Source organism: Homarus americanus, unplaced genomic scaffold, assembly GCF_018991925.1.
Source record: "Homarus americanus isolate GMGI-L3 unplaced genomic scaffold, GMGI_Hamer_2.0 scaffold55844, whole genome shotgun sequence".
Classification (NCBI taxonomy): Eukaryota; Metazoa; Arthropoda; class Malacostraca; order Decapoda; family Nephropidae; genus Homarus; species Homarus americanus.
Window position 1 is genome coordinate 72,501 of NW_024717311.1, and position 25,491 is coordinate 97,991.

Sequence of the window (25,491 nt, forward strand, 5' to 3'; positions counted from 1 at the left end):
GCCACACCTCCACCATCCATCCAGATTAACGGTACTACCATCTAGTGTTACCCACTTTCAGTACACTGGTTCCCACCTGTCCACCACCGCGGACATCGATGAAGAAATTTAACATCGTATCAGATATACATCTCAAACCTTTGGCAGACTGTGACCCTTGGGTCACATACAGGAGGCACCTCAAGGCGCTTGAAAACTTTCACCAACGTAGTCTACGTTCCATCCTCCTAGTTTGCTATTAAGGCAAAAGAACAAATGACAGTATTCTCGCTGACACCAAATGTAGGGCCATCGAGGCTGCCCTTATCCATGAACAACTACGTTGGACTGCCCATGTTACCCTCATGAACGACAGTACACTGCCAAAGCAGCTACTTTAAAGTCACCTAACGAATGGTAAATGTAACGCTGGTGGGCAAATAAAAAGGTATAAGGATAGTCTTAAGATAAACCTGAAAAAGTGCTAAATCGACCTCATCATCTGGGAGACAATCACTCTACACAATAAAGCTTGGAGGAGCACCACACGAGAAATTGTCAATACTTTTCCAGTTAGCCCGACTGCATACCGATGTAGACAAGCGCTAGCTCCGAAAAGACGCTTCCGCCGCCCTTCCCGCACTATATGTAGCCCTCCACACACGCAATATTTGTGGACGGCCCTTCCGGTTCCGTATCGGCCTCTCGTGTCAGCTCAGTGCTCATCAACGAATATGACATCCTTAATAACTCGTATCATTGTATCATGCTGGATGATCGTCATACTCGATTCCGAGTGCCAGCAAGGTAGTACATGTAGTGTGTGTGTGTGTGTGTGTGTGTGTGTGTGTGTTCTGTATGTGTGTGTGTGTGTGTGTGTGTGTGTTCTCTGTGTGTGTGTGTGTGTGTGTGTGTGTGTGTGTGTGTGTGTGTGTGTGTGTGTGTGTGTGTGTGTGTCTGTGTGTGTGTGTGTGTGTGTGTTCTGTATGTGTGTGTGTGTGTGTGTGTGTGTGTGTGTGTGTGTGTGTTCTGTATGTGTGTGTGTGTGTGTGTGTGTGTGTGTGTGTGTGTGTGTGTGTGTGTGTGTGTGTGTGTGTGTGTGTGTGTCTGTATGTGTGTGTGTGTGTGTGTGTGTTCTGTATGTGTGTGTGTGTGTGTGTGTGTGTGTGTGTGTGTGTGTATGTGAGGCAACTCCACGATGGCATGAACGGCACTGTCCTGCACATTGGCACCCATTATGCGTTCTTCCCCATCCAACCGGGGCTTAAACAAGGGTATGTACTGGTACCAACTCTCTTTTCCATTTTCTTGGCTGACTTCTTTACTCGTGTTAGCGCCAATTTAGCTGGCAGGGTTGACATCGAGTACCGGTTGAAGGGATTTTTCAACATAAGACGACTCCAGGCAAGAACAGAGGTGTCGGCAGCTTACATTACTGACTTCAGTATGCAGACAACCTTACTCTTGTTGCTCACACTGAACGCAACCTACAGGAGATCCTGAACACCTACGCAGATGCGTGTGTACACTTCGGCCTTGAAGTGAATGTATGTAAGACTCGGATTCTCTTTCAGCCTGCCCCTGGTTCAGACACACCTCTACCATCTGTCCATCTTAACGGTACTACCCTCTCTAATGTTACCCACTTTCTGTATCTCGGCACCCACCTGTCCACCACCGCGGATATCGATGAAGAGATTCAGCATCGGATCAGATGTGCATCTCAAGCCTTTGGCAGACTCCGAAACCGCGTCTTCAGCTGTAGGGAGCTGAAATTATCTACAAAGTTGCACGTACATCGAGCAGTGGTCCTCACCATCCTTCTATATGGCAGTGAAACATGGGTCACATACAGGAGGCACCTCAAGGCACTTGAAAACTTTCACCAACGTAGTCTACGTTCCATCCTCCGAGCTCGCTGGGAAGACAAGAGAACAAATGCCAGTATCTTGCTGACACCAACTGTAGGAGCATCTAGACTATCATTATCCATGAACAAGTACACTGGACTGGCCATGTTACCCGAATGAACGACAGTACACTGCCAAAGCAGCTACTTTACAGTCACCTCACGAATATTAAACGTAACTCTGGCGGGCAACTGAAAAGATATAAGGATAGTCTAAAGACAAACCTGAAAAATGCCAAATCGAGCCCCCACCTGGGAGACGATTACTCCACATCATAACGCTTGGAGGAGCACCACACCAGAAGGTGTCAATGCTTTAGAGTTAGCCCGACTGCAAGCCGAGGCAGACATGTGCCAACGCCAGAAAGACGCTGCCACCGCCCCTCCCGCACTGTGAATAGCTCTGTCGGTCCCGTATCGGCCTCTTTAGTCACCTCAAAACTTACCAATGAAGGTGACATACCTAATAACTCATATCATTGTATCATAGCTGGATGATTGTCAAACTCGATTCCGAGTAACAGCAGGTAATGGACACTTCATGTAGTGTCGGCCGACCAAGTAAGTATATATAACTAATATTACATCAATGCGACCACAAAAATAGTGCTTATTTCTGCCAAGGATATATAAACAAGTGTTTGGTGTGACAATTTCTTGCTCCCAGTGTAACATTCTGACGTGTGGATTATCGCCCACGGGGGGTGGCCTAGACACCCACTCGCCACACGTATGCTTTAAAGCGCTTCCTGAGAAAATATAACTCCGCCTGGTGACATCATTTATCACATCGATATTAACTTACCCAGCAATACCTCTTCATACTTTGAGCACCACTCAAATGTTAAAATTACAGGTTGTTCAAAATGAAGCCCTAAGATTAGGCAACAGATACCCCTTCACCAGAACCACAGCCGAGATACATAGAAACCTGAGAATGAAACCTATCAACCAGCAGCTGCACACCCTGGCCAGCAGAATCTGGCAAAAGATAGAATGATCAGAGCAAGAACTCCTTCAAAGACTCCCACCAGACAGAAAACAACCATACGTGGTTCCCAAAAAGTTACCAAATCTCAAAAGGTCCATTACCACCCCCGATCTACACGGCCAGGCAATAGACAACCTCCCTAGACCAACATCCGCCAGTAGGGTCGGCGGAATATGGAATAAGGCCCTTAAAACACCCATGTATGGGATAGGGTAGGATGTCTAGTGCCTGTACCGACAGACAATAACTAACCCATGACACAACCCTAACACACTATTAGCTTAGCTAGGCGGTCAGCCCTCCCTCTCTTACCTCCTCCTAAACTTTTTCAGTTTCCGAACTATAACTTCCTTCCCCCACCTCTAATCTTCTTTCACACCTCCTTTCTGTAAAAAAAAAAAAATAAAATAAAATGCCCCTACTTCCCGGACACAGCAGTCCAGCCTGTCACCTCTCCACCCTTTCCTCCTAAGAACTAGTTTTTTCTCCTGTATGGGACCAAAGCAGATGTCGGAGGCGGACGTAACTGTCGCCCAATGTGCGAAACACTATGCCGGGTAACAGACATTGTTGCGTTTGTGCTAGCCAGAACCAAAATTGCACAATCTGTGATTGTGCGAGAAACAACCGACCATGTGTGGTTTGCAGAAAGGGAAACAATTGTCGGAACCCACAAGGCAGGGAGCAGACACAGGAGGCTTCAGTGGATATCGCCGGGACCCAACCGCCCGATGATATCCTAAATGATAACAGTGAGTCTACTCAACCTGAAAATGTAGTAACAATAAACGCTGCTCCAATAGTAGCAGATGTCCACGAGGTAAATGAGAGACAGCCACCACAGAGGAATGGCATGTCGATGGAAAATGCGGACATATGGGTTAAAGAAACTTACTCAGAAATTGTCAGGGGGTCGCCAGCTAACCTGTTTGAACCACCCAAGTGTGCAGCCACCAAAGAAATGATTCGGGAGATGATTCGCCTCATAACTGAGTACACTCAGGACTGCTTCCTTGCCCCTTTAGCTCTTCTAATACTGGCAATAATACGACATCTATTCTGTCAGAGGACACACAAAAACTAAGCACAAAGAAAATGTGGCAGCAATGAAGAGAAGATTGACAGTGTGGCAGAATAGGGCCCTTGATGATCTCCTATATGAAGCAAGAACACTGCAGGAGAGACTAAAATTTACAGGAGACGGAAAGCAAAACACCGATGACGTTGCAAGAAAGTTTGGAAACAAAATGCGTGTGGGAAAAGTGTCTCCGGTTGTAAGATCTCTCACAGAGGAATCCTCCGGTGGGGTTCTGCCAATAAACAGAGAGACATTAAAACAACTGAAAGAAAAACATCCCCCTCCAAGTGAAGACGAAGGCATCAGGTTCCAGGGTGACTATATCCCACCAAATGCTGTCCTGTTCGAAAAAGTAACAGGAGGGATGGTGTGAAAAAGACACTGAAAACTCGAGGAGGTGCCGGCCCTTCAGGTCTGGATGCAAACGGTTGGAGAGTCATCCTCAGCACTAACAAGTTTGGCCCCGTAACAAGTGATCTCTGCACTGCCATTGCCATCCTTGCAAGAAAGCTGGCATCTTCGTGCTGCCAACACCTCCATGCTCTGACAGCCTGCCACCTCATTCCCCTGGATAAGAATCCAGGATGTAGGCCTATAGGGGGTAGGGTACGATTCAGCGCCGCCATTCCAGCGCCGCCTTTTCAGCGCCGCCGTTTCAGCGCCAGCCCATTTCAGCGCCAGACTATTCAGCGCCACCGTTTCAGCGCCACCAAATCAATAATTTCTTCAAAGAATCATACATATTTATTGGATTGGTTGATTTAACCTAACCTAACCTAACCTAACCTAACCTAACCTAACCAAATATTAATAAGTTTAATACAACATAATATAAATCAAGTGTAGTATACAGTGTTATACCACGTTAATGAAAGACAGATAGCTTCTGAGTTGAACGGAACGCACAGGCGCTGAAAGGTCTCGGCGCTGAATAGTCTGGCGCTGAAATGGGCTGGCGCTGAAACGGCGGCGCTGAATTGGCGGCGCTGAATTGGGCCATCCCCGCCTATAGGGGTGGGGGAAGTGCTGAGGCGGATCATCGGAAAATGCATAATGGAGGTGGTAAAGGATGATATCAGGGCAGTAGCAGGGAACCTGCAAGTTTGTGCTGGCCACCAGGCTGGAGGGGAAGCTGCCATTCACGCCATGAGAACGATATTTGAGCAACGTCATAGTGAGACCGTTCTCCTGGTAGACGCTTCAAACTCATTCAACATACTAAACTGCAAGGCCGCACTGCACAACATCAAGATCAAGTGTCCAAGCTTTGCAATGTATGTTGAAAACTCCTATAGGAACCCATCAGACCTCTATATAGTAATCAACCAGGCTCTAAGAGGTGATACCATCACACAGTCAACCGAGGGAACAACGCAGGGGGACCCTGTTGCAATGGCAATGTACGCAATAGGCCTATCTGTGTTCCAACACACAATAAAACTTGAAACAACTGAGGTCAAGCAAGTGGCGTACGCTGATGACCTTACAGGAGCAGGAAAAGTGGAGGACATAAAAAAGTGGTGGGACCTGGTAGCATTACGAGGCCACAAATAGGGTACCACCCAAACGCCAGCAAGTCCTTCCTCATTGTGAAGCCAGAACCTTATGAACGGATAATGGAGGTGTTCGGTGGAAGTGAGGTCAAAATAACAAAGGATGGCCATAGACACTTAGGCACAGTAATCGGCACGACGGACTTCAAGACCGAGTACGTAATGGGAAAGGTGAATGAGTGGGTTAGGGAAATCCAAGCTCTGTCTGAGATTGCTAACACAGAGCCACATGCGGCTTTTGCGGCATTCACCCATGGAGTCAAGCATCGCTGGAATTACCTGATGTGCACTATCCCTGATATCGGACCTCTCCTCCACCCTTTGGAAGAAGCTATCAGCGTCTTTTTCATTCCCAAATTAGTTAAGCACCCTCACTTAACCCCAGCAGAAAGATCACTCCTTGCACTACCACCGAGAATGGGAGGAATGGGATTGACCAATTCAGAGGATATTGCTGCCACCGAACATCAAAACTCAGTTAAGCTCACAGCAGCCCTCACAGACCACATAATAGCTCAGAACGCAACAGGGGAGGCGGATACCAGTGAAGTAAACAAGATTCGAAGGTCCATTACGACAGAACGACAGCACGGCCAAAGTAATAAGTAAAAAAGTAGCTATAGCACAGGAGGTGGGCGCCTCGAACTGGTTAACTACGTTACCGATAAGGGCAAATGGTTTCAGTCTCAATAAACAAGAATTTACAGATGCCAATGCTCTAAGGTATGGTAGGCCAGTAGAAGGTTTGCCCTCCCAATGCATGTGTGGCTCTTCCTATGACGTCGATTACGCCATGGTGTGCAAGAAAGGGGGCTTCATATGCATGAGGCTTGACGAAGTAGAACCGATTCTCCTTCCATTGGACGGTGAGAATTTCCAACATAGGACTTCAAACACATCCAACGAAGCCCGTGTTGACGTCAGTGCTCGAGGATTCTGGACGCGGGGACAGCGAGCCTTCTTCGACATCAGGATTTTTTATCCCATGGCCGCATGTCACCGTAACTTAGCTCTCGATGCTGCACACAGGAGGAACGAGAACTACAAGATAAGGGCATACGGAGAGAGAATGTAGAACGTTGATCAAGGCAGCTTTATTCCTTGTGTGTTCACAACCTCTGGTTGAATGGGACCAAGTGCAAGATGCTTCTACGTCAGACTCGCGGAGGTGCTATCCGAACAGAAGCAGCAGCCCAGAAGCTATTTTCCATCCTGGAAAAGATGTCGACTGTCCTTCTCTCTCCTTAGGTCTGCTTTGCTCTGCCTCAGGGGAACGAGAGCATCAGCCCCAAAGCCGACAACAGTTGCAGATATTGACTATGAGGCAACAGTCACTGAATGGCGCATAGATCTGCGACTGAACTAAATCAACACAGCTAGGATAGCTACTTATGTATTAGGATATTTAATTTTAGGGTAATAAAATGGCGGCGAAGGTGTGGCTATTGAAGGAGGCTGGAGGCCATTAAAAAAAAAAGTAGTAGTAGTAGTAGTGTGTGTGTGTGTGTATGTGTGTGTGTCTGTGTGTGTCTGTGTGTGTGTGTGTGTGTGTGTCTGTGTGTGTGTGTTGTTGCTATACACTCTAATTACTATTTAATTTGGGCAGTAATTAAATTCCCACACCTCGTGTTAAATTTAGCGTCAACCATAGATCAATATCACTATATTGTCTCGCCAGATATAATTAGACACACACACACACACACACACACACACACACACACACACACACACACACACACCCACACACACACACACACACACACACACACACACACACACACACACACCTATAACTGGCTTTCATCGCTGTTTTTCCTCTCATTTCAGTCAGGTGACCTAAGAAGTTGGACTATCTCTTCATGTCCTCGACTAAAGAGATTTTTTCTATCTATATAACTTTCCTATATCTATACATTTCATCTTCCTATCGCTAACTATCTCGCTTTCCTACCCCTATCTCTATCTATCTCACCTATTTCATTCTAATATATCTCGATATCACTTCTCTTTTTCTATCTCTCTCACCCTCCTATCTCTGGCTATTTCGTTTTTCTATCCCTCTATTTCTCCTTTCTATCTCTATATATCTCGTCTACCTATCTCTTTCTATCTTATCTATCTATCTCCATCTATCACAGCTACCTATCTCTGTCTATCTTAACTTTCTATCTCCAGCTATCTCACCCTTCTATCTCTCGCCCCCACAGTGCGCCAAATGGACGAGCAGCGAGCCGGAGAGAGACACCTGGGGGAAGAAGGTTGAGTTCCTGTTGGCCGTGGTGGGGTTCGCCGTCGACCTTGGCAACGTGTGGCGTTTCCCTTACATCTGCTACCAGAATGGAGGAGGTCAGGCATACTTGGAAGGGTATACAGGAGTGTAGGAGGTATAGACGGGGTTAGACAGCATAGACGAGGGTGTATAGAGGCAAAGACAGATATATTGAGGTCTACAAGGGACGCTGGATTAGGTTACAGAAGGCCTCTACATCTGCTACTAGAACAGAGGAGGTTTGGCATACTTAAAGGAGCATACAGGAGACTGGGAGTATGTAAGAAAACATATATGAGGGTTTATAGAGATATTGGTGTGATGTATAGAGGCATATACAGAGTATATTTGAATAAACGGGATACACAGAGGAGTAAACGGGGTACAGAGGTCTACTGTTCAGGTGTGTTGGAGAGATATTTATATTTTCGCCACATTTATTTTTTGTGTGTGTTATAAAAGCTTGGGGGGGGGGGTGTTTGGTTAAATAAATGTTTATAAAGGTGTTATATACATGTGTTGTATATGTTTAGCTTTGCTTTTGAAATATATAATAATATCCCTCTCTCTCTCTCTCTCTCTCTCTCTCTCTCTCTCTCTCTCACTAACTAATAAAAGTCTTCCCCCGGCGTCCCACAGGAGCGTTCTTGGTGCCCTACGGGATCATGTTGGTGTTTGGAGGTCTGCCGTTATTCTTCATGGAGTTGGCTCTTGGTCAGTACCACCGCAATGGATGTCTCACTATCTGGCGCCGCATCTGTCCCATGCTTAAAGGTGAGTGTCATTCAGGAACAGTATCACGCTTTGATTACATTAGTTGACGTTACGTTAAGTTGGGTTTGGCTAGGTGTTAACTTTGCCATTATATAAGGGGAATAACAGGTGATAAATGTCGGAATTATATATAAGCGAACTAACTAACTACTGAAGCGTTGAATCCTCACTATACTGAAGAAAGTGCTGAAGAATTGTGTGATTAGGCACGAGATGTTTTATACAGTATTGGTTTTAAACCACACACACACACTCACAAATGTGCACACAAAGCACACACACTCACACACACACTCACAAATGTGCACACAAAGCAAACACACACACACACACACACACACACACACTCACAAATGTGCACACAAAGCACACACACACACACACATAAATGCGCACACAAAGCACACACACGTACACACAAAAAACGCGCGCTCGCTAACGCACAAACACACATTTACACACAAATGCGCACACAAAATACACACACACACACACACACACACACACACACACACACACCCGGCCCACTTGCTTACGCGATCGTTAACTGACCTGATCTGATCATTCAGCTGCTGACTCTCTCAGTCAAGCTAATTTGGCCTAACTTGGCCCTGACACCACTAGCTATAAGTTAGCCCTGACCCTTCACACTGATGACCTGTATTGTCTTCTTGAAGCGAGGTCAGGTCAAGTTTGGGGTTCACGAGTTTCGACACTGATGACTCCTACTGGTTCATGAGCTATGAGCTATTAAATACTTGGTATCACCAGAAGATTGGCCTCATATTACATTACCTGAGCATGAAACGCAATAACGCTACAAGAGATTATGTTACAGTAAATTAACATAACATAAGAACATACTGGGCAGTCCCGTTTACACCCAACCCCTATCGTTCATATATCCGTCCAACCTATGTCTGAAGCTATCCAGCGTATTCGATTGAATGATGATGTTTGGTAACTTATTCCACTCATCCAGTACTCTATTTCCAACCTAATGGTTACCTATCTCGCGCCTAAAACTAAATTTGTCTAACTTAAAACCATTGCTACGAACTCGCTCCTGGATGGATAGTTTGAGTACTGTTACGGTCATCTCCCCTTTCCCTCAATATTTGTTTCCGTTATCCATTGTATTCAGTTTCTATTGTGTTCTGTTTTTCTTTAGAATCGAAATTCCAAGCTTATGGTAAAGACTTTTAAAAATATTTTAATTATTTTTATATTAATATGTATAATAGTATTTGTTTCATTATGTAAACTTTGTAGAATGCATTTTTATTTTGTGGATAGTTATGAAAGACTGTAAGAAGCAGGTGTGAAGCATAAGAAGAATTAGAAATTATATGTTGATGAAACAAGAAAGTATTGGAACATTTTTTATTTGGCGACGTCCACTCTGTAGCCAGGTTGAAGAGGATAGGAGGGTCAAGCTTGTGTGGTGCACATTTATCTATTATTATCTGGGAATCATGGATAATTATGGTGTCAACTAAAGTGTAATATATTCATGTAATCTAAAGAGTATTGTAGTAGTGAGAGAGCACTGTATTTGGTGGAGATAACATTATTCTGAGTGAATTGATTTGTAGCCTTTTGTATGTGCATGGATGGAGAGCACATATTCATTATATTTTGTTGTTAAATATATATTGTTGTATCGTTTAAAGCTGTGTTTTGATTAAACCAGTTTTATTGGGAACAGTGGTATTAAAATAAACACCTGCCAGCTGTCAGGAGATTGTTAGCCAGAAATAAGGTAAGGGTCTGTGGCCTATGGGCTGACTATACATCCTCTAGTGAGTCCTAGAAGAGGGTGTGAAGGTTGTAACACTACCTTTGTTATATCACCTATGTTTAGCCCTGACTTCCATATATACACCTCTATCATATCGCCCCTCACTCTTCGTCTCACGAGGGAGTGCAAATTAAGATGCTTTAACCTGTCTCTGTACTCAAGGTTTCTAATGCCGAGGATTAGTCTTGTCATTCTCCTCTTAATTTTTTCTAGGGATTCTATTACCCATTCTGTAGTACGGTGACCAGAACTGATTTGCAAAATCAAAGTGAGGTCTCACAGCTCACAGGCCCAAGATATAGTTTTAGGATAACCTCGCTAGTCATGCAACTAACACTCCTTTGTATGAACCCAAGTACTTTATTAGCCTTGTTTCGAGCAAATACACATTGTTTACTAGGTTTAAGATTCCTACTTATCAATACTTCTAAACCTTTCTCACATTCGATTTTCTCTATCTGATATCTGGCTTCTCTGTTTACATCTCCTGGACCTACACTAAGTATTTTACATTTGTCCAAATTAAATTTCATCTGCCATTTTTCAGATCATTCAAAACATTTGTTTAGATCTTCCTGTAGTTTTGCGGAGTCCTCGTCAGAGTCAATTACACGCCCAATTTTAGTGTCCTCAGCAATTTTGATTATGTTGCTGTCTACGCCTATATCTATTTCGTTTATGTGTATATAATAAATAGTAATTGTCCAAGCACTAAGCTTTGGGGTACTCCACTTGTGACGTTACCCCAATCGGATTTAGTGACGTTAATGCTTACTCTCTGTTTCTTGTCCTGTTACCAGACCCAAATCTATTTTAGAATAACTCCTTCAATTCCATGTGCCTTCACTTTACCTATTAGTCTTTCGTGAAGGATTCTGGCGAAGGCTTTGCTAAAGTCGATGTATACATCATAATCGTGTCCGTCGTCCACTGATTCGAAAACAGCTGAAAAGAATGTTCATAGATTAGTCAGACATAAACGCCCACTTGTGAAGCCATATTGGGAATCATTAACCAACTTGTGCTTCTCCAGGTGATTTCGATTAGAGTTTGAAATTATTGTTGCCAGTAATTTGCCTACAATTTATGTTAAACTGATTGGACGGTAGTTTGAGGATAGAGATCTATCTCCCTTTTTGAAAATCGATATCACATTCGCTATCCTCCAGGATTCTGTTACTTCACCCGTTTTTAATGACATGCTAAACAAATTTGCTTAGGGCATAGCTTTTCCTTACATTCCTTTAATACTCTGGCAAATATCTCATCGGGACCTGGTGACTTATTAGGCTTTAGCTTGTCTATTTGCTTACTAACATCGTTACTAGTCACTACTATCTCGCTTAATCTATTTTCTCCACTATCTCTGTATAGAGTCTGTGCCTCGGGTATCATGTTTAAATTTCAGTGGTGAAAACTGTTGAAAAATACCTATTCAGATTATTGCTCATTTTTCCGTCGTTATCCGTTAGCTCGCCTGTATCTGACTGTATTGGTCCAATCTTGTCTCGTGTTTTAGTTTGATACATTTGTAAAAATCCCTTGGGTTTGGTTTGACTCCGCTTCCCATGCTACCTTCAGTTCATCTACTGTTAGGAAAAGTAAAGTTAGCTTAACTTAGCTTAGCTTACCTTAGTTTAGCTTAGCTTAGCTTAGCTTAGGTTAAGTGAGATTAGGTTAGATGAGGTTCGATTAATCTTGATTGGGTTAAGTTAGTTAAAATCAGCATTAGGTGAATTGTTGAGACAACAGTAGAGGAGATTCCGTCGTGTGTTTTAAATAAAATGACTCCTGGTGCTTCTGTGCTTTGTGAACCACAAGGTACACCAAAGATAAATCACGGGATTCGAACCGACCAAACAAACCAACTTCCAGGCTTAAAAAACCACTGAGTCTTGATTCTTTTGTTTGTAAATGAAAAATTGGAAATTTAAGTGTGTGTGTGTGTGTGTGTGTGTGTGTGTGTGTGTGTGTGCGTGTGTGCGTGTGTGTGTGTGTGTGTGTGTGTGTGTGTGTGTGTGTGTGTGTGTGTGTGTGTGTGTGTGTGTGTGTGTGTGTGTGTGTGTGTGTGTGTGTGTGTGTGTGTGTGTGTGTGTGCGTGTGTGTGTGTGTGTGTGCGTGTCACCCACATTAAGTACGTGTACCGTGGACGGTAATAGTTGAAGAGCAAATTAAAACGGCCACGGGGAGAGACACAGACGTGAGTAAGAGGAAGAAATGGCCTCCTGCCGACAAACAACGACAGGGAGACAGCGACAGGCACACCGACAGACAGTCCTCGACAGCCCGACAGACAGATTCTAGACGGAAAAAAAGTGCGGAGGTGAGGAGATGAGGGGGTGGCGGGGTTGTATCTGTGTGTATGTGTGTGTGTGTGTGTGTGTGTGTGTGTGTGTTGTGTGTGTGTGTGTGTGTGTGTGAGAGGACTAACACGCATTCATTCTCTCTCTCTCTCTCTCTCTCTCTCTCTCTCTCTCTCTCTGACCATAGAACGGGAGTCAAGAGAGACTCCAGTCACAGGATTAAAGAGCCATAGAATTGAAGCCAGAAGAGGATCACCACAACACATAGAGCCAGACAGAAACCCTTGAGAAGGATAGGGTGGAGGAGGGGGTCCTGGAGGGTCGTGTCGCTGGATACAGAAAGACATGTCTCGAGGGAGAGGGGGGGGTGGAGGAGGTCCTATTGCCGGATAGAAACAGACGAAGATAAAGTGACTCTGTTTGGGAGGTTAGGTGATAGGGGAAGAGGCTGTATTGCCAGATAGAGAGCGCGAAGCCTTTAAGAGAGGGTCATGTTGCCGGATAGAGGGAGACATTGGCTCTAGAAGGGGGTCGCATTACCGGCAAGGGAAGGGATCATGGAGAGAGCCAGGCCCGTGGGAGGGTGGGGGAGAGAGACTTGTTTGCCGGATAGAGAAAGGTCCAGTCGTGCTTCGGATGCCAGATAGAAAGAAAGCCAGGCTCATGGAAGGGTGAGGGGAGGGGGACGTGTTGCCGGGTGGAGAGGGAGCCAGACCCGTGAGAGAACAACACTGGATAGAGTTGAGGTTTGTGCCAGCACTCCTACAGGACCACGCACTCACCCTCCCCCACGATTGAGCGGCAAGGGGATAGATATTGACTCCCTGGGAACACCCGCACCTGGTAACACTGCTGTTCGCGGGACTGATACGAACCATCGAAACTCCGAATCGTGAGCCCCGGATTCCGAACCATGACATCCGAACCCTGATATCTGAACCCCGATATCCCAAATCCCGATATCCAACCCAGAATCCCGATATCCGAACCTCGATATCATAAACCTGATATCTGAACCCGATTCATGAACGTTGAATCCTAAATCTCAATATCCGGACTCTCATATCTGAACCCCGATACCCGAATCCCAAACTCTGAAACCCGAACCCTATTACCCATACCTAGAATCCTGAATCCTTAAACCCAAATACCGTATCCCAAACTCGAAACTTTGACTTCGAACTCAGAACCCGTAACTCCGAAACCTGAACCTTGAACCCTTGATGGACATTAAAGAGTCGTATATCTTAAGTTAAACCAAAACCAAGTGCATTATCTGAAACTCTTATAGATGTTTGCATTAATTATTATTATTATATTTTTAATTATTATTATTATTATTATTATTATTATTATTATTATTATTATTATTATTATTATTATTATTATTATTATGAAAAAACTACAACATTTGGCTGGAACAGAGAGAGGGTATTTAAAAGAAAATCGGGGAGAAATCGAGAGAAGACGTGAAATAGTGAGAGACGGAGGTGCACAAAGGCTCTACAGGCTTGAGCGGGAACACTCGTCTCTAGCTAACATAATGACGGGATCTTTTGTCTCTCATATACAAAACTCTAAAACATGATATTAATTACTCTAAAAACATGATATAAATAATGATAAGAACAAGAATAAAAAGGAGAAATAGAGAGAAAGATAATCCAAGAGAAACGAACAAACATAAAGAAAGAGAGAGAAACAAAGATAAATGAGGAGAAAGAGAGAGAAGGTGAAAGAAAGACAAAAAGAGAACAGAGGAGAAACACAGAAACAAAGATAGAGAGGTACAATGGGAAAAAGAAAGAGACAGAGAGAAAAAGAAGAAGAAAAGACAAACAGAAAGACAGACAAAGATAAAAGAGAAACAAAGAGAGAAATACATAAGAGAAAAAGACAGTGAAACAGAAATAAGCGAGAAATAAATAATGAGAGATAATTGAGGCAGGAGAAGGTAAAAGAGAGAGAAAGATAAGAGATTTACGGACAGACAGAGATAAAGGAGAAAGACAGACAGAGAGAGAGAGAGAGAGAAAGAGAGAGAGAGAGACGCTCCACTAGTTGATAGTTTTGGTGTTAAGATCAAGGAAGACGGCAGCCGCACCTTTTAACTAATTAAACCTCACCCCCACTCTCCCCTCCCTCGGTCCCCACTCTCCCCTCCCTCGGCCCCCACTCTAACCTCCCTCGGTCCCCACTCTCCCCTCCCTCGGCCTCCACTCTCCCCTCCCTCGGTCCCCACTCTCCCCTTCTCTTAAGTCTCTCTTCTCTCACCCTTAAATGTTTCTCCCCTCACTACTTCCGGGTTACGGCCACGATTGTCCTCATTGTGGGTGTCTTGGAGAGCAGGAAGCGACAAACCTGATCTTAGTGAGAGTACAGTTGGGCTGCGTCTGGGAGGTGGAAATTTCATCATGGCTGTTTTAACCCACTGACCCACTATGAGTTGACCCACCGAGTTAACCCACTAAGAGTTAACACACCAATAGTAAACCCACCGAAAGTTAACCCACCAAGAGTTAACCCACCACAAGTTAACCCACCAAGAGTTAACCCACAAAAAATTAATCACCAAGAGTTAACCCACCACAAGTTAACCCGCCAAGAGTTAACCCTCAATAAGTTAACCCACCAAGAGTTAACCCACTAAGAGTTAACCCAACACAAGCTAACCCTCCAAGAGGTAACCCATCAACATTAAACCCACCAACAAATGACTCACCAAGAATTAACCAATTTAGAGTTAATCCAACACAAGTTAACCTATCAAATGTTAATCATCCAAGAGTTAACCCTCCAAGAGTTAACCCACCACAAGTTAACCCACCAAGAGTTAATCCACAAAAAGTTAACTCACCAAGAGTTAACCCACCACAAGTTAACCCGCCAAGAGTTAACCCTCAATAAGTTAACCCACCAAGAGTTAACCCACTAAGAGTTAACCCAACACAAGCTAACCCTCCAAGAGGTAACCCATCAACATTAAACCCACCAACAGATGACTCACCAAGAATTAACCAATTTAGAGTTAATCCAACACAAGTTAACCTATCAAATGTTAATCATCCAAGAGTTAACCCTCCAAGAGTTAACCCTCCAAGAGATAACCTCCATGAGTTAACCCACCAAGTGTTAACCCACTAAAAATTAATCCACCACAAGTTAACCCACCAAGAGTTAACCCACCAAGATTTAATACACCAAAAGTTACCCTCCAAAAGTTAACCCATGACTAAGAGTTAGCCCTCCGCAAGTTAACCAACCAAAAGTTAATCATCCAAGAGTTAACCCATCAAAAGTTAACCAGCCAAGATTTAACCCTCCAAGAGTTAAACCCACCACAAGTTAACACACCGAAAGTTAACCCACTAAGAGTTAACCCACCAAAAGTTAATCACCAAGAGTTAACACAAAAATAGTTAACACATTAAGAGTTAGCCCACAGAGAGTAAACCCGCTAAAAGTTAACACACCAAGAGTTAACCATCCAAGAGTTAACACACCATTGAGAACGAGATCACGTCAACTCCGGAGGAGTTTTACTGCTACGCAAAGTCGAAATTAAAAAAGTAAGTAGGCGTATCGGACCTGAGGCTTGATAATGGTAGTTAAGCAGATTCTGACCAGAACAAGGCGTAGGCGTTGAACAGTTTCTTTTTCCCGTTGTTCACAAGATAGGATGTAAACAATCTTCCTACGTTTGAGAACATACGATTTGACACAGAGCTGACCCACATAGTTTTTCATAGGAGTGTATCAGAAATAAATTATCAAAGCTAAAGGTTCAAAAGAGTCCCGGCCCTGACATGGTGCATACCAGAGTGCTAAGAGAGTTGTGCAGCGAGCTTGCTGGATCCCTGCAGATCCTGTTCTGTATATGCCTGGATGAGCAAAAGGTCCCCAGTGATTGGAAAATGGCTTATTTGAGTCCTATATTCAAGAAAGGCGATCGTCACTCCACGTTATAGACAGTGAACCTGACCAGCACAGTGTGCAAAGTACTTGATATCATTTAAAGAGATACCATGATGGAACATCTACTAGGAAACAGCCTTGTAAAGGACTCCCAACACGGTTTTATGCAGGGAGGTTCTTGCTTAACGCAGTTACTCAAGGTACTGGATGTTTGGACCCATATTCTAGAACAGGGTGGCAATATCGACAATATATACCTAGATTTTGCCAAAGCTTTCGGCAGCGTACCCCATGAAAGGCTGAGAATTAAACTGGAAGGGTACAGGATTCGGGGAAGTGTCCAAGCATGGATAGGAGATTCTCTGCATGATCGCAACCAGTGTATGGCGATTAATGGTAAGAAATCGTGACAAGCGGGGTACCACAGGGCAGTGTATTGGGCCCGTTGTTGTTTGTTTGCTTCACAAATGACATGCCGGAAGCTATAGACTCCTTCATACAAATGTTTGCGGACAATGCCAAGTTATTCAAGGAAATTAAGAACCTAACTGACTGCGAAGAGCTGCAAAAAGTTCTCTGTGAGCTTAAAGAGTGGGTGAAAAAATGGCTGCTAAGATTTAATGTCACGAAGTGTAAGAGGATGCACTTGGAGTGTACCAACGGTAAGGAGGCGTATCAAAAGTCCCAACTGGACGAAGAAACTGCATTAATAGATACCGAATGCGAAAAGGACCTGGGTGTGTATGTTGTCAATGAGCTGACGTTCTCAGCCCATTAAGAGAGTAAGATGAATCAAGCAACTAAACTAGTCCCCGCCTAGAGAACTGTCACCCCGTCTGGTCCCCGAGATATACTAGGGACTGTCAGTTGATTGAAAATGTCCAAAGGGGGGCCACCAGACTGGTGCCTGCACTTCGACACCTCAGTTATCCAGAGAGATTAGAGTGCCTGCAACTACCTAGCTTAAACGACAGACGGGCAAGAGGTGACCTAATTGATGTATTTAAACATCTCAAAGGGCACTACTCACTCGAGTGTCCATCCCCGGAGCTGGCGGACGCCTCCCCCACAAGGGGTCACAGCTCAAGGTTGAAAGCGCAACAAATCCAGAAAACTGTGAGGGCAAACTTAATCGGTTTGAGATTTATGAACTCTTGGAAGAACCTGCTAGAAAGCGTTGTGACGGCACCGAGTGTAGGCGCTTCCAAGACCAGACTTGGCCAACAGTGGAGCAGGTTCAGATACGTCCAGGAGCCAGTGCATGCCCAGTACTTGCCAACAGAGCGTATCAGAGACGTTACCGACCACCCAAGCGGCTAGAGAGCCGATCGGTGAAGAAGAGGAAAAAAGTAAAAAGTAAAAAATGGGACGTAACTCACCGGGAGTTAATCCACCAAGAGTTAACCCACTGACAGTTAACACACCAAGAGTTAACACACCGAGAGTTAACACACCGAGAGTTAACCCACTCATAATTCGTAAATACATTCACCCTCAGTCAGACTCTTCCTCATAATTCGTAAATACATTCACCCCCAGTCAGACTCTTCCTCATAATTCGTAAATACATTCACCCTCAGTCAGACTCTTCCTCATAAGTCGTAAATACATTCACCCTCAGTCAGACTCTTCCTCATAAGTCGTAAATACATTCACCCTCAGTCAGATTCTTCCTCATAAGTCGTAAATACATTCACCTTCAGTCAGACTCTTCCTCATAAGTCTTAAATAAATTCACCCTCAGTCAGACTCTTCCTCATTAGTCGTAAATACATTCACCCTCAGTCATACTCTTCCTCATAAGTCGTAAATACATTCACCCTCAGTCAGACTCTTCCTCATAAGTCGTAAATACATTCACCCTCAGTCAGACCGTTCCTCATAAGTCGTAAATATATTCACCCTCAGTCAGACTCTTCCTCATAAGTCGTAAATACCTTCACCCTCAGTCAGATTCTTCCTCATAAGTCGTAAATACATTCACCTTCAGTCAGACTCTTCCTCATAAGTCTTAAATAAATTCACCCTCAGTCAGACTCTTCCTCGTTAGTCGTAAATACATTCACCCTCAGTCATACTCTTCCTCATAAGTCGTAAATACATTCACCCTCAGTCAGACTCTTCCTCATAAGTCGTAAATACATTCACCCTCAGTCAGACCGTTCCTCATAAGTCGTAAATATATTCACCCTCAGTCAGACTCTTCCTCATAAGTCGTAAATACCTTCACCCCCAGTCAGACTCTTCCTCATAATTCTTAAATAAATTTACCCTCAGTCAGACTCTTCCTCATAAGTCGTAAATACATTCACCCTCAGTCAGACTCTTCCTCATAAGTCGTAAATACATTCACCCTCAGTCAGACCGTTCCTCATAAGTCGTAAATATATTCACCCTCAGTCAGACTCTTCCTCATAAGTCGTAAATACCTTCACCCTCAGTCAGATTCTTCCTCATAAGTCGTAAATACATTCACCTTCAGTCAGTCAGTCCTCATAAGTCTTAAATAAATTCACCCTCAGTCAGACTCTTCCTCATTAGTCGTAAATACATTCACCCTCAGTCATACTCTTCCTCATAAGTCGTAAATACATTCACCCTCAGTCAGACTCTTCCTCATAAGTCGTAAATACATTCACCCTCAGTCAGACCGTTCCTCATAAGTCGTAAATATATTCACCCTCAGTCAGACTCTTCCTCATAAGTCGTAAATACCTTCACCCTCAGTCAGACTCTTCCTCATAATTCTTAAATAAATTTACCCTCAGTCAGACTCTTCCTCATAAGTCGTAAATACATTCACCCTCAGTCAAACTCTTCCTCATAAGTCGTAAATACATTCACCTTTAGTCAGACTTCCTCATAAGTCGTAAATACATTCACCCTCAGTCAGACTCTTCCTCATAATTCGTAAATACATTCACCCTCAGTCAAACTGTTTCTTATAAGTCGTAAATACATTCACCCTCAGTCAGACTCTTCCTCATAAGTTGTAAATACATTCACCCTCAGTCAGACTCTTCCTCATAAGTCGTAAATACATTCACCCTCAGACAGACTCTTCCTCATAAGTCGTAAATACATTCACCCTCAGTCAGACTCTTCCTCATAAGTCGTAAATACATTCACCTTCAGTCAGACTCTTCCTCATATGTCTTAAATAAATTCACCCTCAGTCAGACTCTTCCTCATAAGTCGTAAATACATTCACCCTCAGTCAGACTCTTCCTCATAAGTCGTAAATATATTCACCCTCAGTCAGACTCTTCCTCTTAACTCGTAAATACATTCACCCTCAGTCAGACTCTTCCTCATAGGTCGTAAATAAATTCACCCTCAGACAGACTCTTCCTCATAAGTCGTAAATATATTCACCCTCAGTCAGACTCTTCCTCATTAGTCGTAAATACAGTCACCCTCAGTCAGACTCTCCCTCATAAGTCGTAAAAACATTCACCCTCAATCAGACTCTTCCTCGTAAGTCGTAAATACATTCACCCTCAGTCAGACTCTTCCTCATAAGTCGTAAATATATTCACCCTCAGTCAGACTCTTCCTCATAAGTCGTAAATATATTCACACTCAGTCACACTCTTCCTCATAAGTCGTAAATATATTCACACTCAGTCACACTCTTCCTCATAAGTCGTAAATATATTCACACTCAGTCACACTCTTCCTCATAAGTCGTAAATATATTCACCCTCAGTCAGACTCTTCCTCATAAGTCGTAAATATATTCACACTCAGTCACACTCTTCCTCATAAGTCGTAAATATATTCACACTCAGTCACACTCTTCCTCATAAGTCGTAAATATATTCACACTCAGTCACACTCTTCCTCATAAGTCGTAAATATATTCACCCTCAGTCAGACTCTTCCTCATAAGTCGTAAATATATTCACACTCAGTCACACTCTTCCTCATAAGTCGTAAATATATTCACACTCAGTCACACTCTTCCTCATAAGTCGTAAATACATTCACCCTCAGTCAGACTCTTCCTCGTAATACGTAAAAAAAAAATCCGTTTACCACTCACATACCAATCTTCATAATTCGTAAAAATGTCCACCCTCTCTCGCTCTCTTGCTCATAATTCGTAAAAAATTTCCTCATTGCTTCTGCAGTAGTAAAGTTCCGAGAGCCATAAAATAACAACGCCTGAAGTTAGTTTCAGTTAGAAGCTCGTTAAAAAAATTCACACCAGCCCTCAGTTTTTAGGGGGGAGGTGGTGTCTGGTGGGTGAGTACAGTAAGAGAGAGAGAGAGAGAGGATAATACCTGTGTCTGCATAATCACATCTGAACTGATATTTGGATACTTTTTATATATTCGACTCTCTCTCTCTCTCTCTCTCTCTCTCTCTCTCTCTCTCTCTCTCTCGCACAAATCCTCTGTATCAGGTATGAAGAACTATTTTTCAACAATTTAATATGAAAAAGTCGTACCATTCCAGGCAACACACACACACACATATATATATATATATATATATATATATATATATATATATATATATATATATATATATATATATATATATATATATATATATATAATATTAAAAAATACACACTGTTGTTTTGAATTAGTTTGATGTTAAAATATACATCAATATTGGGTAATGTGATGTTAAAACATATATTGATATTTTGATTTGGCGCGACGTAAACATATCCAGGTATTGTCATTCTAGTTTATTGTGACGTCAAAACTTATATTAGTAATGGTTTAGTGTGACGATAAACCATATATTAGTATAGTACTGACTTAATGTGTCGTTAAAACTATGTTTAGATTGTGTCTCTAGACAATGCGTGGCAAAATCGTGATAAAAACAACCATCTGCCTATGAGACAGTTTGCCTTAAATATTGTAATAATGTTTGTAGAGAGGGACAAGGTGAAAGTAAGTACCCAAGGTGATCAAGTCTAGTAAGTGAAACTCAGTGTTGCTATAATCGGGTGAAGTGAACTCTCTACTGTCATAACCTGGTGTCAGTATATAGGAGCCTATTTTCTGTGTCCTAGAGTATGTCTACCTCAGCTGATAGTTTCCAGGTAACCTTACGAGGGATGCTACTGACTGCTTCCCTCACGCTCACACACTGTCCTCTTCACAATATTCAAGACAATTATAATAAGGTCGTAATTATCCGCCATATTGATTAAATTTCACCTTATAAAGTGACAGTGAGAAGCTCTTCGTTCATACAGGTAAATGAGTGTACCTCTTTCTGTACCTGACAGCTATGAGTCGTACAAGTACAATAAGTACATGTGTTTGTATATGATTAAAACTAATTGTTTACAGTATTTTGACATCCACAACATCTTTGGTTCATGAAGAAACATTAAATATCCATTTTCTGTTTGTTATGTCCCTTTTCGCGCTCGTGCACACACACACACACACACACACACGCAACCAGATATGGATTTCCCATATGATATCGGAATGTACAGCAATTTGGCGACCCATAGTACCAAGTTGTTGGGGTGAAACCTTACGTATGTGGGGAGGAGGAGGAGGAAAAAGAAGAGGGGAATATGGGCTTTCCTTTCCCCCCCTTCACATTTCCTTCCTTCCTCATTCCTCTAATTCATCCCGCTATACCACTCTTTTTCCCTCCTTTCCTCCCTCCCTATATTTCCTCCTAGTCTCACTCCATCATCCCTCTTCTTCTCCCCCTTCCTTCCCTCTCTTCCTTTCCACCCCTTCGTTCCCTCCCTGCCTTCTCATCCCTTCCTTCACACTCCTTCCTTCCCTCCATTCCTTCTCCCCCTTCCTTCCCTCTCTTCCTTCCCACCCCTTCGTTCCCTCCCTTCCTTTCCACCCCTTCCTTCCCTCCATTCCTTCCCTCCATTCCTTCTCCTCCTTCCTTCTCACCCCTTCCTTCCCACCCCTCATCCTTCCCTCTCATTACACTCCTCAATCCTCCTCACCCTTTCCTCTTTCCCCTTCGTCCTCCTACCTCTCAACTCCTCCCCTCCGCTTCCTTCGATTTCCTCCTCCTCCTCCTCTTCTTCTTCTTCTTCTTCCTCCTCCTCCTCCTCTTCCTCCTCCTCCTCTTCCTCTTTCTCCTCCTCTTACTCCCCCAGAGTGTTTACAGTAAGTGGTATTAAGTTATAAGTTTTAAGAACACAAGTTACTAGAAAGAGAGCCATTTGCTTTGTCACCCCCCCCACATCCCTAACCCACACCTCCTGATCTACGTCCTTAACCAACGCCCCTAACACATGCCTCTTAACCCACGCCCTTTAAACTATGCCTCTGACCCACGCCCATACACCTATGCCTCCTGACCCACGCACTCTAACCTATGACTCCTAACCCATACCCCTCCTTAACCTATGACTCCTAACCCATACCCATTACCCTATGACTCCTAACCCACGCCCCTTAACCTATGCCACCTAACCCACGCCCCTTTAACCTAAGTCTCCTAACCCACGCTACCTAATCCAAGCCCTCTACCCACGCCGCTTAACCACGCCCCCTACCCACGCCCTCTTCAGTAAGCAGCAACTTTAGGTATTGATTAGCGATCATAGGCTTTCATAGTGTGAGGATAATACCCTACCCTGCTGCCTCTCTCTCTCTCTCTCTCTCTCTCTCTCTCTCTCTCTCTCTCTCTCTCTCTCCGCCAGATTTCAGTAAATTTACCAATAACTTCTAACTTCGCTCTCCTAATGTTTCACGGTAGAAAATATCCATACAGTATATTTTTGGAGTCAGTTCACAATAATACTAATAACGCTAATTAATAACTGTAATTACACCCGGAAAGTGTAAGCGTATTATATGATTCACAGTTGTACACATGAGAGAGGATATACTCCTTATTTTGACCTATCTGATTATGGCTGATTTTCATAACTATATTGGCTGATTTTGGCGTATTTTCTATGGGAGTATACTGGCCTTTTGGGCGATTATTGGCTGCTTTTAGCATTTATTGACTCTATTTGATATATTTTTGCATATATATCTTTTTTATATGTGTCAGTGTGAAAAGGAATTGACCAGATTTGTTAACTCTTAAGAAACAAATAAGTAAATGGTGATATATAAGGCAAACGTCAATGCATAATTATATACACTGTACATGAGACAGATAATGAATTATTCGCACGTAAGCCAGGGAGACTGACGGCAACAAGAAACACAAACTGAAACATTCCCCGCTATATGCATTACTTCACTAATTATATAATACATTATACTATATTATATAAGCTTTTACGTAAGTGAGAAATAAGTCATATATTCTACTTTGTTCCAACCATCCAAGAGTCTTTGTTTGAGACTGTATACCTGGTGTTTGGTAGTATACAGTATATGACACTCGTAACCATTCTATATCGTGCTAATATTTTCATACATTTTTTTTCACTTTGAAATTATAACATTTTTAAACAATCTTAAGTTGTAGATGTTATAGAGGTGATTGGTTTTATGTTTGATATTTTCCTGTTGTATATAATTCAAAATATTCGGATTAATAACAGTAATCCAATGTATAAAAAACGGTGGTGGAAAATTTGTTTTTAAATATAAACGTATCCTGTAGGTATGGCTTCCTTATTATTATTATTATTATTATTACCCTCCTCACCTCTTCCTCCTCCTCCTCATCTTCCTCATCATCCTCCGCCTCCTCCTACTACTCCTCCCTACCACCCGATCACGGCCTAACTTAGTTTAATTTATCCAGCCCTATACTTTAATCACTTCCTCCCTTCCTCCCTCACTCACCCCTTCACATCTCCATCCTCTCCTCACCTCCCTCCCTCCCTCCCTCACCTCCCTTCCTCCCACACTCCCTTTACCTTCTCCCTCCCTCCTCTCCCCTCTCCCTCCATCCTTCCCTGATTCTGTCATCCCCTCCCTCCCTTCCTCCCTCCCTCCCACACCTCGTCTCTCTGTCCCTCCTTAATGACTAGCCCACCGAGTCTTACTGGCCGCCTTGGATCTTCAAAAAATTAGCCGGCCAACTTATTTCACCTGAAGATTAACCACCCCAAGCTAACTAACTTATACCTGCCGAAACACCAACCTAACCTAGCCTAGCCTAACCTAACCTAACCTAACCACCTTAACGCTAACTAACTTATACCTGCCGAAACACCAACGTATCCTAACTCTAACCTAACGTAACATTACCCTAACGTGACGTTACCTTACGTAATACAACCTAACCCAACCAAACACACATCTAACTTAGCGCTAACTTAACCGATTATTACAATATAACCTTAACCTTACTGAAAAAAATGCATAACCTAACCTAATCTAACAATAAAATAACCTAACCTAAACTAACACTGATCTAGCCCGCCCTAACCTAACCTTACCTAACTTAAGCCAGCCTAACCTAACTCTAGTTTCCCCCGAGCCTAACACTAACTTAAGATATGATAGAGGTGTTCAAGTGGGTAAGTGGGATTAACAAGGGTAAAATGGAAGATGTTCTGAAGCTCAGTAATAACGAAATAACTAGAACAAATGGCTTTAAATTAGATAAATTCTGATTCAGAAAGGATATAGGCAAGCACTGGTTTGGTAATAGAGTTGTGGATATGTGGAATAGGCTACCGAGTGCTATAGTAGGATCGGGGACGCTAGGGAGCTTCAAGACGAAGTTGGAAAGGCACATGGAAGTGCTGGGATGGGTGTGAAAGGGATCTGCCCTGTATGGGCCAGTCGGCCTCCTGCAGTATCCCACTTTCTTATGTTCTTATGTTCTAACATTACCTAACGCTAATCGAACACTAATATAATATAACAATACCCTAACCTGACCTATAGTAACACTAACCTAACACTAATATAATATAACACTACACTAACCTGACCTAACTGAACACTAACCTAACACTAATATAATATAACACTACCCTAACCTAAC

At 43.1% G+C, this 25,491-nt stretch overlaps 1 protein-coding gene across 1 annotated transcript in view; it reads left to right on the forward strand.

Moving 5' to 3' along the window:
• Positions 1-25,491, forward strand: part of LOC121858854 (sodium-dependent serotonin transporter-like) — a gene marked incomplete at its 3' end in the record, with an annotated part of 66,000 nt that overhangs the window by 21,647 nt on the left and 18,862 nt on the right. The window contains 2 exon segments of the mRNA XM_042355511.1: positions 7,721-7,859; positions 8,422-8,556. Of these exon segments, the coding sequence (XP_042211445.1) occupies positions 7,721-7,859; positions 8,422-8,556 (274 nt within the window).